At 47.3% G+C, this 13,378-nt stretch overlaps 1 protein-coding gene across 1 annotated transcript; it reads right to left on the bottom strand.

The window, feature by feature from the left end:
• Nucleotides 1-468: 468 nt before the first annotated feature.
• Nucleotides 469-4,655, bottom strand: CISH (cytokine inducible SH2-containing protein). Its single transcript, XM_006892858.1, has 3 exons — nucleotides 4,636-4,655; nucleotides 1,214-1,428; nucleotides 469-1,004 (listed from the first exon to the last, which is right to left on the bottom strand). Exons 1-3 carry the CDS (start codon nucleotides 4,653-4,655, stop codon nucleotides 469-471), a joined length of 771 nt encoding a protein of 256 aa, XP_006892920.1.
• Nucleotides 4,656-13,378: the final 8,723 nt, after the last annotated feature.

Genomic DNA, 13,378 nt, shown 5'->3' with positions numbered 1-13,378 from the left:
AATACTGTATAATTGTGCAGTCCTCCAGCCTAGCTCGCTGCCCAAGGAAGGGACCTGCCACTGTCAATCTCAGTTCCTCTGATCGCCATCTTCCTTGAGGCAGAGGCTGACTGGAGAAAGGGGGCCTGCCCCGTCTGTGGACTGAGGAATCTGGGCTGAGAAGTCTATACAGTACAAGTGGCTGGGGAAGCTGGGGAAGAGGGGCCTGGGCCCAGCCCGCATGTTGAGACAAGGTCCTGCCCGTCTCCCTTTCCTCCGAGACCTGGCTCGCCACAATGAAGTCACACGGCGGTAGAGGGTGCTGACCTCCCAGTGCTGAAAGAAGTCCCTTCCCCACCTGTTGGCTCTTTTGGTCCAGCTGCCAGATGCATGAGGCACCATGAGGACTGGAGGAGGTATAACGGGAGCCCAAGACCAGCCAGGCCGGTGTCCCATCCTAGGTGTGGCTGGGTGTGGTGCCCGGCTGGGTCAGAGCTGGAAGGGGTACTGTCGGAGGTAGTCAGCCATGCGCCGGGGCAGTGGCAGAGAGTCCACATCAGCTACCAGCCGGTTGATGACGAGGCGGCACAGGTGCTGCAGGCTGCGGGCACTGCTTCTGCGCACAAAGGGCTGCACCAGTTTCAGGTGCACAGCAGTGGCCGTGGGGCCGGGCAGCACTGGGTTGCTGCTGGGCATGTCTTCCTTGGGTGCAGGCAGGGCTGGGGCAGGGGTGGGGTCGGGGTTGTCGCATCGTGTGTCTCCTGAGCAGGAGGCCACATAGTGCTGCACAAGGCTGACTACGTCTGGGAAGGCCAGGATGCGAGGCCTGGACAGGCAGTTGGAGTCCAGGCGGAAGCTGGAGTCGGCATATTCAATGCGTACGTTGGTGGGACCACGGGTAGTCTTGACGGACAATGTGAACAGGTAGCTGGGGTGAGTGCTGTCTCGTACCAGGAAGGTGCCCTCTGGCATCTTCTGCAGGTGTTGCCGGGCCTCACTAGCCGTAATGGAACCCCAATACCAGCCTAGATAAGTAGAGAGGGAGGCCAAGGGATTGGTCTTAGTAGAAATAGGCTGGGAATACAGCAGGGCCATGCCTCCCCACCACCTCTGTTAGAAGAGCTATCCAACTCCCATCAGACACTGCCAGGCTTCCCAATACAGACTTGTCAGAGTAGAACCAAGCCTTCCCATGCGACTCCCTAGCACAAGGCCAGCCTTGTCCCTCACTCACCAGATTCTCGAAGGTAGGAGAAGGTCTTGGCAATGCACAACAGATCTTCTTCTGGGTCCAGCACCTTGGGCTGCTCACTCTCTGGCTTGGCTGGGGTCTCCTCTGCTACCTCCTCCAGAAAGACCCCGGAAGGTAAGGGCTGCATGTCTGCCTCAGGCAGCTCCAGGGAACGGGCCCTCAGGGGCTGCTGCTCCTCAACCAACAAAGAACCAGGTCTGGAAGAGGGAGGGTGGGCGGTGAGTGAGGCTCTGTGCTCCTATTTCCAGGAAGCGCAAGACCTCAGACTTGCTGCATGACTTCTGGCCAGCCTTTTTCTCTATGAGCCTCAGTTTCCCCTCTGCCCACCCCTGAGCTCAATGATTCCAGCACTGCACTTTGTCACCACAAGAAATTCCTATATCCTTACTCTCTTTTGAAAGATTCTTTCTCCCAGCTGCATTTATGAAATAGTTTTTAATCTCTTTCTTCGTTATCAGCCAAAAACATAAGTCATTCCCTAAAGGCATTTCTAGTTCTGGGTGGCTTGTCAGTGTCCCTAATACAGTGATGTGATCTAGTGCATGGAAATCTCACATTTGTGTCCCCAGTTGAGGTGGGCCAATTAAGTAGCACTAGTGTTGGTTGATGATGGGGGCAGGCCAGTATGAGGTCTTATAGAGAAACCCCAAGAGTGCTGAGATCACAAACTACCACCCCCGTAGACAGGAGTGTCTGGTGGAGGGGTCTGTACCCACTCTGACCTCTGAGTGGCATCTGGAACAATCTAGAACCCCCACGGATCAGACTTATACCCTGCCTTCTGTTTTTCATAGTCCAGAGCTTTGAAGTAAATCCTAGCATAAAAAAAAATTCACTAACTATTCTGACTTCCTCCTAAATATGAGCTCCCACTGAAGACTAAGGCATTTATCCAAGTTCTAGATCCTCTCCTGGCAAGCTAGTTCTGCCACACCAAGTCTTATAATCTTATGCAAACCCTGCACTAGGTCTTAACCTTCACACTCCATCATGAGGGGTTTGGCAACATCATATTCTTGGATAGCCCTGTCTGAGCAGTAGTGTCCCTCTAGAAGACTACCCAGCAGGATAACCTGGAGCTTCCTCCCTGGGAGCACAGGAGGCAAGAGCTGGTGGCTCCTGTTTCTCAGTGAAGTAACTACTATTCCCCCCTGTTTCTTACAACATGCATTCCTAGGACTCAGATACTGAAACCATGTGCTTTCTTCCTTCAAAGAAAACCAGGTCACTGGGGAAGCTGGAACTGACTGAGAGGCTTCATAATGCAAGACCATAAAAGCACAAGGTATCCTGGGAGCCTCAGCGTCTCTTGAGCTGAATCTGCCAGGCCAAAGGAAGGAAGAGAGGGGAGGGTTGTCCAGTTAAAGAAGACATAATGGGCAAAGCCCAAGAGGCAGGACATAAGGCCAGGTATGACCTGTGAGGCAGGGAGAGGTGGCAGGAGATTCAGATATCAGCCCTGACAATGCAGGTTACGGGTAACCCATAGAGGGTTCCAATATAAAACAGCGCCCCATGCCATTCACAGGAAGGGCCCACATAGCCTTGGCACACCACTGACTGCCCAGTATTTTTCCACACCCACCCTGCCTGTACTGTAGGAGCTCTGGAATCCTGCTTGGGGAGCTGGAGGCTGAGTTCCAAGGAAGTGGCTGGTGGCTTGCCCGCTGGGGCCCAGAGTTCGGCCTGGGCCCAGGCGCCTTCCAGGAGCATGAGAGGCGTCTGGCTGGCCAGGTCAGAGCCAGTGGGTGTGGTCATGCTCTGATAGTTTAGCAAGGGCTCTGCATTAGGTCCTGTACACGGGCAGTGGCATCTCTCGGACCAGCATGGTGTTGGTGGTTGTGAATGACTGTGTTGGTCCTCCCAAGCTTCCACAAATGACTCTGGGTGGGGGTGTGTCCACAGCTGTGTCATCTCCACAGTGGGGGTGGAGCCTTGTGTGTGTCTGGCGTGGGTGTACTATGCGTGTGTGTGCCTGCTTGTGAGTCCTGTCTAGACACAAACTGTGAGGGAGAACTCTGTCCTGGGGGACCCCCCCAAGCAAAACTGACAGCCCAGATCTGTAACTGAGAATCTCTGTCTACCACTCCAGGAGGGTACCAGCTAGACTATGATCTCTGTGTGGGGTGGATGTGTGACAGGACATTGTCTGTTAAAAACTTGGCTCTTATCCAAGTTCTAGATCTCACCCTACAGATAACATTAGCCCCAAGGTTCCCATGGAGACCTCAGACCAAAGTGGGCTTCCAGAATGGTAGGGAGGGTTCCCTTGAAGTGGAAGGGTGTGATGGGTGGTCAGGAATACCAAAAGTTAGAGAAGAGGGAGGAGGGTATTAAAGTACTAGACAAAGTCAGGAGAAGTTGTCTTCTAAGACTCAAAGTGGCACAGTTTGCATGTGGCTGCTGACCTAAAAACTAGGGATGCCAATCCACCCAGTAACACTGAAGAAGCAAAGACCTGTCGATCCACTTCCATTAAGATCATAGCCAATAAAAGCTATGGAGCAATACTACCCTGTAATGCATGGGTTTGCCACAAATCAGAACCGATTCAATCACAACATATAATAAGTCGTCTAAGCATCTCCAAGTTCTCCCTCCCTGGACTATACTAGCAAGGACAGAGCAAGGGGCATTTAACTCAGCCTCATGCCACCTCCCACTCACTTGGCCTAACGCCAGTCATGATAACAGTACAAGGCCATTCAGCTCTCTCTGGGAGTGTGGCACTTACTCACATCGCCTCCTTCTCCACCTGGAGCCATCAGAGCCTCTGGGTTGTCGACTCAGTATAAACAGCAAGGGCCCTCGAGGTTAAGGGGATGCTAAGGCCAAGACTGTCTTGTTAACGCCCTAGCCCTGGGTCTTAGGAAAACTTGGTGAAGGGGGCAGGAGCCAAGGACTTGAAGGAGAGTGTGAGATGATAGTAGGAGTACGCCAGGTGGAACAGGCTAATCCCAAACTCTGGACCCAAGAAGCGCTGGTCAGCAGGTGCCAGTCTCGGGGAGAAGAAAGCAAGGGCTGAAATGCTAGCCTAAAACAGTAAATCCGGACAGAGGTGGGCAGGAGTGAGCCCAAGGTCATCAAGAAACAAGGTGGTGTCAAGAGTCCGGGAAAGAGACATTGCCTGCTCCAAAAGGAATCCGGGCTGGTGAGCCATGTCTTGGTTGCGGAGGCCTTATGTTCCCACCAGCAGCCCTCAGTTTTTCCACGCAAAGTTAATAGAGGTCAAGGGGGAGGCGTGGTATAGAACAGGCTCACAATGTCCCCTTCTCCGGAGGGCCTCCCCGCTTGACTATCCCGGATCCAATAAACCCTCCCAACTCCCAAGCTGCGAGCACCAAGCCCATGATCCCGGGGCGTCCAGCGCAGAGGCTGGGCGGGGGTCAGAGAGCCGCATTTACCCCTGAACGCAGAGGACCATGTCCTGGAGGCGACAGCGGGCGGCAGCTCCGGAGTAGGGACTCGGCAGGCCCGGGAGGCGGTGGCAAGTGGGTGCCTGTGGGCGCGAAATGCGCGTTAGGACGGTCTGCAGAGGAGCAGGGAAACCAGCACCGACTGAGAGGTGGCGACGCGGGCGGCCGGGGAGAACACAGGGGGCGGGCCCGGCGGCCGGGGCGGGGCGAGCCACCCCCTAATCTTTTGTCCACCACGTCCCAGCCCTTCCCGGAAGCCGCGTCTTCTTAGAACCACTGGCGGGGCCCGTCCGGGAGGGGAGAGAGGTGGAGGGGAGACTTGGGGGGCGGAGCGAGCGAGTCTCCACTTAATCTTTTGTCCACCGCGTCCCAGCCCTTCCCGGAAGTCTCATCTTCCCAGAACAGGAGTCTGTGCAGGGAGACACCGCAGATACGTGGGGACTCGCACCGCATTGGGGTCTAGCGGCGGCAAAAGGAAATACCTTTGACAGATTTCCAAGAACTTTCCAGGAAAATGGGGCGTGGTCCTGCGTACTGGCCAATCGCAGCGCAGAGGGAGGAGTCGAGGGGGGAAGGGGGCCAATGACAACGCGCTGACGCTATGTCACGGCGACGCAAGGGGCGGGGCTGAGAGGCGTTCATGGAAAGATGAGAGTGGATTTTTAGGGGACGAAGATATTAGGAAGGGGCTGGGGGCCTCTCCACCGACGCTGCTGAAACTTTCCGGGGGCTCTTTGGGGACTGACTCTTTTTTCTCACGAATCGAGGGGCATCGGGACCTGCCCCCTAAGCAAGCCGCTCCTCAAGACTTCTGTCGGAGTATGCGAGCGCCGCTTTGTGGGCTTCCTCTAGCGCTGGGGACTTTGCAAGGTGGGGGGGTGCAGTGGGGTTTGGAGAGGGACAAGAAGTGGGAGGACGGTGCAGAGGAGGCCCCAGAACCAAGCAAGCTCCCACTGGGGGATAGATGGGAGAGAAGAAGGAATGTCGAGACCACAGCCACCACAGTCCAAAGGAGCAGGCATGAACATTTTATTTAAAGGGTAGGGGAAAGGGTACATCCCAACTTGTTCTGTGGGAACCAGCCAACCAGTTACCATCTTCTCCAGCTCATGGCATCCTCATTTCTGTCACTGTAGAACTGTGCTTCACAAGGTTTTCAATGGCAGAATTTTAAAAAGTAGATTGCCAGCCCTTTCTTCTAAGATTCCTCTGGGTGGATCAAAGCACCAACCTTTTGGTTAGCAGCCAAGTATATTCATCATTGCACTACCGAGAACTCCAGGCAAGGCTGGCTAATCTTGACCAAGTCTTCTTCCAGGGAAGAAATTACTAATGATTTGGGATGTCACCCCTGAGATAGTCCATTATCTGGGTTAGTGGACCTTCAAAAATTCAGGAACCTCCAAATACATAGAAATAATATGAGTGGGGTGACACCTGCTCCCATATCCAGAGCACTTGGTAGATTTGAACCTCAACAGTTGCCCCTAACCCATTATATAGGAAAGAAGACTGTACCCCAGGAAGCAAAATGCTTTACTAGGAAATGCAGGGCTGGGATGTGATTCATTTTTGAATCAGAGGCTCATATGTTTATCCTTGAGCTTTTTTCACCTCCAAGTTCAATGGATTTGCCAAGAAGCATCTTCAGGAATGGTAGGGGCTGTGCAGACTCTTGGACCAGAAGGCCTTAGGGTAAATCTCGGCAGTGTTCTAGGGTCCACACCATGCCCCTCTTAGTGCCTGCACAGCATGTGTGCATGTGTTGACAGGTTTCCCAGTATCTTAGGCCTGGGTTCTCTGGAAAAGTAAGAAAATATGTATTTGTGTGTGTGTGTGTGTATAGAGTGTGTACATATTTATGTGTGTATATATTTATGTGTGTGTGTATATATATATATATATAAATTCACATAATAAATAGATTTATTTAAAGGAAATTACTCAAATAGAGTCTGACAATTCCCAGGTTTATGGCATATATAACTGGGGAGACTGATTAATCCCAGGTAAGGCAGAAATCAAAGAGGTGATGAACCAGAAGCAAGTTTAAGATAGAGCAAGAAGCAAGCCAGCTCTGCCAGACTTCCTTATATACTCCGCGTAGACCACACTTCTGATGAAACTCCACCTCAACTGATTGGTTGCTTAGAGAGCCATAATCTGCTGCATTGACACAACCTTATTCATCACAGTGCACTCCTTGTCAAATACATACTTTGTATACATCTCTTTAAACTATAGTCTTCAATACAGTTATAAAACAAAACTTCTCCTTAACATGATAACATGCTTACAACTAGGACTGCCTCAGCACCATTTCTATCTTATAAGTTAAGAGCACGGCAATGTTTTATGCACGTATGCAGGAAAGAAATGCTCATAATGATTATAGCCCTTGTTGCGGTATTGGCCGAGTGACAATAACTAGTATTTAGAACTACCTTCTTTCACCACCTATTCAGTATTTATTTTGCCCTCAGCAAGCAGGTGGGGTGACCTAACACTTCATTCCTGAAAAATCTGGGCTCTTAAGGGTCATATAAGAATTGGAAAGTCATGAAGGAGGAAGTGGAAGCTGCATTGAAGGTACTGGCAAAAAAAAAAAATAGCCTCAGGAAGTGATGTGTTATCAATTGACTTGTTTCAACTAACAGGTGCAGACCAGGGTGTGCTCGTCAGTATCAGTATCAGTCTATGCCAAGAAGATTGGAGGACAGTTGTCTGGCAAATGGATTGGAAGAGGTGCTTATTTGTTCCCATTATCAAGAAAGGTGATCCAACAGAATGTGGAAACTATCAAACAATATTATTAATAGCACATGCAAGCAAAATACTTCTGAAGATCATTAAAAAACAGCTAGAACAGTACATAGGGAATTGCCAGAAGTTCAAGCAGGATTTAGAAGAGGCCATGGCAGCAGGGATATCATTGCTGATATCAGATAGATCCTAACTGAAAGTAAAGAATACCAAAAGAATGTCTATTTATGCTTTATCAACTATGCAAAGGCATTTGACTGTGTGGATCATGACAAGTTATGGTTAACATTGAGAAAAATAGGGCTCCCAGAACACTTGTGCTCATACAAAACTTATACCTAGACCAGAAGGCTGTTTTGTAAACAGAGCAAGGGAAAAGCGTGGTTTAAAATTAGGAAAGGAGTGCATCTCAGGCTTGTATACTCTCTCCATACCTGTTTAATCTGTATACTGAGCAAATTATTTGTGAAGGTGGACTCTATGAAGACTGATGTGGCATTAATAACCTGTGTTATGCAGATGACACAACTTTGGTTGCAGAAAGTGAAGAGGACTTGAAGTACTTATTGCAGAGGATCAAAAAAATAGAGCCTTCAATATGGGGTGCATCTCAATGTCAAGACAGAGATTTTTACTGCTGGCCCAATAGGCAACATCATGATAGGTGGAGAAAAGATTGAAACTGTCAACAGCTTCATCTTACTTGGATCCACAATTAGTACCCTTGCTACCATTAGTTAGGAAACCAGGAGACATACTGCACTGGGAAAGGCTGCAGTTAGAGAACTCCCCAGACTATTGAGGAGTAATGTGTAAGTTTGAGAACTAAGGTGTATCTGATTCAGTCTTTCACTTGCTATGCATCTGAGAGCTGGACAATGAGTAAGGATGACAAAAGAAAAATTGATGCCTTTGAGTTATGATGTTGAAGAAGAACACCGAACATCCCATGGACTGCCAAAAGAACAAACAAATAGTCTTGGAAAGGGTCTAACCAGAGTGCTCTTAGGAGGCAAGGATGATGAGGCTTCACCTCACATACTTTAGGCATGTTGCTAGGAGGTGCTTTTTCTTGGAAAGGGACATGATGCTCGGAAAGGTGGGAGGTTGGCAAAGGAGAGGAAAACACTCAACCAGGTGGATTGACACAGTGACTGCCACAATGGGTTCTAGTGAGTCAGGAGAGGTGAGGATGGCACAGGATAGGACAGCATTCAGATCTGTTATTCATAGGGTCTCTATGGGTAATACTCGACGGCACTTGACAACAACATGAATTGAGTTGGTGTAGTTTTCCACTGATTGCCATTTTAGGGCATGGTAGGAAAGTGGCATTCTTGACTTCTAGTTCAGAGGAATCAGTCTTATGTCTCTAGAAGAAGCATTCTCCCTTTGGAACTAAGACTTCTAAACTCTCAGAGCATAAGGTAACAGGGACAGGAAACAAATATTTTGTAGTTTAGTAGGGGTAATAACGAGTGGTGCTACTCCTCTTTCCACCCCTTGATTGCTGGACCTGTAAATCCTGGCAATTGGAGTAACAGCTCCACATGTTAAGACACTGGCTTAGAGCATATACAGCTTTCTGAAGAACATTGCATCACCTGTGCAAGGTACTGCCATCTAGCTGGCGCTGTCATCATGTCTTTAGAAGGCCATTCCATTGTTCTGTCAAACCAGCTGCTTCAGGATGCTATAAAATAAGATAAAATAAGTGAATTCATGAGCATGGGCATATTACCTCTCTTCATTTGCTTTGAAGTGAGTCCCTTGATCTGAAGCAATGCTACGTGGGATACCATGAAGGTGGATGAGGGATTATAGATAGACTTGGCAGATGTGTTGTTTATTCAGAATAAGTGTCTATTCCAGTAATAACAAAATACTGCCCTTTCCAGTCTGGAAGCAATACCATGTAATTGACCTGGCACCAAGTTACTCCCAAGGATATCCAGTGTTGGTCTCTGCTGCTAATAGATTGGGTAATCAGCAAAGATTGTAGTCAAGGAGGCCTTCAAGTATGGAAGTTCATGTTGCAGAGCCCATGCAAAACTTCCATCCCTGCCACCTTCCATCTTCATGACCGCTTGTTCATGAGCCCATTAGGCAATGACAGGAGTTGACAAAGGGGCTGATTGATTATCACAGACTGTATCATCCTATCCATTTGATTGTTAAAATCCTCTTCTGTTGAGGTTGCCAGTTGGTGAACACTCATGTAAGACATGAATATCTCCCCTTATTAATTCAGAAAGGTCTGTCATATACCTCTCCCTCTGGCTTCCTTGTTATCATTTTCCCCATTCATGTTCTTTCTAAGTGCCTGACCATCAAGCTAAACCAATGACCACAGCCCGTGACTCTCTGTACAGTGGAACATCTGACCATTTGTCCTTCCAAACAAAATGTACAACCATGTGCACTGCTTAAAGCTCTTTCTACTGGGAAGATCTTCCCTAACTATTGTCCTTTAGGGAAGTCCTAGAAAGGGGCTGCAATGCTGCTACCACTGCCCACTTCCAAGTTGTGCCTGTGTAACACGCAGAACCATCTGTAAATCCAGCACAAGTTTTCTCTTCCTCAGTCAATTGATCATAAGGAACTATCCATGAGGTTAGAGGTGCCAGCTGGGAGACAGAGGTAATATGGCAGGAGTGGATACCATGGACTTTTGGGCCATTTCTTTTACAATTGTACCTTCAGATTCTGGTCAAACCTGATCTTGCCTATAACTGTTGTTGTTATGTGCTGTCAAGTCACTTGGGACTCATAGCGACCCTATGTACAACAGCCCTAAACTCTGCTCTGTCCTGAACCAATTGCACTGTCTCCAATACCCCCATCCTGATTACCCCAGTCACTGAATCAGTCCACCTCATAGAGGGTATTCCCCTCCTGCGCTGTCCCTCCACCCTCCCAAGCATGATGTCCCACTCCAAGAACCAGTCCCTCCATACAACATGTCCAAAGTATGTTAGATGGAGCCTCAGAATCCTTGCCTCCAAGGAGCCATCCGGTTTAACCCTTTCAAGGATGAATTTGTTTTCCTAGCAGTCCATGGTACCCTCAATACTCTTCTCCAGCACCACAGCTCAAAGGCATCAATTCTCTATGCCTATAACTATTTCCACTTAATAATAGAGTGCCGTTGTGTACATCTACTTTATGAATCTATAGGTTGGATCACATCCAGTTCTTGATGGGCAGCTCAGGCTGCATACATTAGTGGTTCATGACTAGGTATGGAAGCTCTACTAAGGCAGAGTAAGTAGCAAGCCAAAGACTGTTTTTCTTGAGATTAAATTTTTGCAAAGGATGGTGGGGGTTTGTTTCAAAGTCTTAATAATCTGCACTGTAATCCAGCAACAGGTGCCTGGCAAAGACGCCAAACAGCATCTCTATATGCCACGGACACTTTAAGCACCATTGGGTCAATTGGATCTTATGGTACAAGTGACAAAGCACTTGCCCAGAAACCTGAACCTGTTATAGAGGCTTCTCTTGTTTTGGGCCCCAACAAAAGGAATAATCTTTGAAGTCACTTGATAAACAGACTGCAGTATGAGTCAAATGATCTTGATTATTACTTTGACTGTATTGTTCATTATGGTAACCACATCCATCTTGTTCTTTGTAAATTGAGTGCAGCCACTTGGCCTCTACCACCACGGGGTCCAAACCAACTTCATCATGGTTTCATGTCTTATTTCTATAGAGACATTTCCCACAGGGAAATCTGGTTTATAAAAAATGGCAACAACAAAGATTTGATTGATAGATAGATAGATAGATAGATAGATAGATAGATAGATATAGATATTACACAAGGCGTCATGATAGATGGCGAAGAGGTTGAGGTTGTTAACAATTTCATCTTGCTCAGATCCACAATTAACACCCTTGGCACAGGCAGTCAGGAACTCCAAAGATGAATTGCATTAAAAAAGTCTGCGTTCAGGGACCTCTCCAGAGTGCTAAGGAAAAACGATGTCAGTCTAGAGACTAAGGTGCACCTTACCCAGGCCATGGTCTTCTCAATTACTTGCTATGCATCAAAGAGCTGTCCTAGAGAGGGTGAAACCAGGTTGCTCATTGGAGGCAAGAGTTTTGAAGCTCTGTCTCACACACATACTTTGGGAATGTTGCCAAGAGGACCAGCTCCTGGAGAAGGTCTTCATTCTAGGAAGGGTGGAGCATCAGAGCAGGAAAGGAAGACCCTGAATGAGATGGTTTGACGCAGTGACTGTGGCAATGGGGGCAGGTGTGTTAGAGACAATGAAATTGTCTCAGGATAGAGCAGGGATCAGAGCTATTGTTCATAGGGTTGTTAGGAGTCATAATTGGCTTAACAATGCATGATACTAACAAGGGATATATATAGATATAGATAGAGGTAGAGATAGATATATAATATAGATATATAGATGTGTATGTGTAGGTTATAATTGTAAGAAATATATATGTAAATAAGATATATATGTAAATAGGATACACACACATACACATACATACAAGATGTATAGATATATGATATAGGGAGCTCTGGTGGCTTAGTGGTTAGAATTTGTGCTACAATTCCAAAGACATGCAGTTCAAATCCACTGCAAGAGAGATGTGCAATCTCCTCCCATGCAATTAACTGTCTCTGAAAACCTGCTGGATGGTCAGCTATGGGTCACTCTCAACTCAATGGCACACAATGTTAACAACAACAACAACAACAACATATATGATATATGTGTAAGGAATATAGAGCTCTTGTGGCATATGGTTCAAATCTAATGGACAATCTCCTACTGTGCAATTTATTGCCTCTGAAAATCTGCTAGAGGACCAGCTATGAGTCAGTTTAAACTTGATGGCACCCAACAACAACAAGGAGTGTGTGTGTGTGTGTGATATGTTGTTGTTGTTAAATGCTGTCAAGTTGTAGGCGACTCATAGCGACCTTATGAACGAAAGACCTGAACACTTGTATAACTTTCTTCGTTTCTCCAAGTTCATAGAGTTTCCAGAGACAAGCTATTTCAGAAGTGGATGCCACTCCTGCTTCCAATCTTGGTTTGTTTTTTTTTAAACAAAATTCACATTTTATTCAGATTGAAATAAACTGTACAAAATTTATTTTCTTCACCAAAAATAACAGTAATAATTTCTGTATTCTTTCTAGATAAACCACAAAACACTTATTTTTGTAGATTTCCCAGGTTTGCTTATAAATCAAGATGAGGCAGTAGATATAATCATGAAAAAAGACCAAAGTTATCAGCTGTTAGTGTCCATGGCCTTACAGTCTATTTAGACCATGAAAGAGAAATGTTCGCTATACACCTGCTAAAAGGTTTATGAAGGTTCCAATCTTGTTTTAATCGGGAAGCTCCACCAAACACTGTCTGCCATGGGTGACCAATATCACATTTGGCACATCAGGGTCACCGTGTTCAGCATCACAGCAACCACGAATTACCTCTGTACAGCATATGAGATGTATACACACATATATACATACACACACAGGGTAGTGTGTGAGTGTGAAGAAAGATTTATCTAAGGATTTAACTCACTTGCTTTTAGAGGTTGGCTAGTCTCAGGTCTGTGGTAGGTAACTGTGGACTCATGATGAACTGAGGTAAAGCAGAAATGAAAGAGGTGATGAAGCAGATCCAAGATACAGACTGAGCAAAAAGCAAGCCAGGCTTTCTTACATACTTGATGCAGGCCTTACTTCTCATCAAACTCCCCCTCTACAGATTGATTCTCCTAGCAAATCCCATCAAGGGAATGGGCACACTACATCAACCCTCATCAAACGACCACATCACATCTGCCAAGCCAGAAAATCCCAGGCAGCCAAGTTGATACACCCGCTTAACCATCACACACAAGAAGGAGAGCTGGAGTCCCTAGGCAGAGACACCACTCCTGTCCCCCATCCCTGTGTAGTGCTGTCCTCCACCCCCCTTCCTCC

Source organism: Elephantulus edwardii, unplaced genomic scaffold (assembly GCF_000299155.1).
Source record: "Elephantulus edwardii isolate Elephantulus edwardi_28Jun2011 unplaced genomic scaffold, EleEdw1.0 scaffold00121, whole genome shotgun sequence".
Taxonomy (NCBI): domain Eukaryota; kingdom Metazoa; phylum Chordata; class Mammalia; order Macroscelidea; family Macroscelididae; genus Elephantulus; species Elephantulus edwardii.
This window is presented reverse-complemented; position numbering and strand designations above follow the sequence as displayed.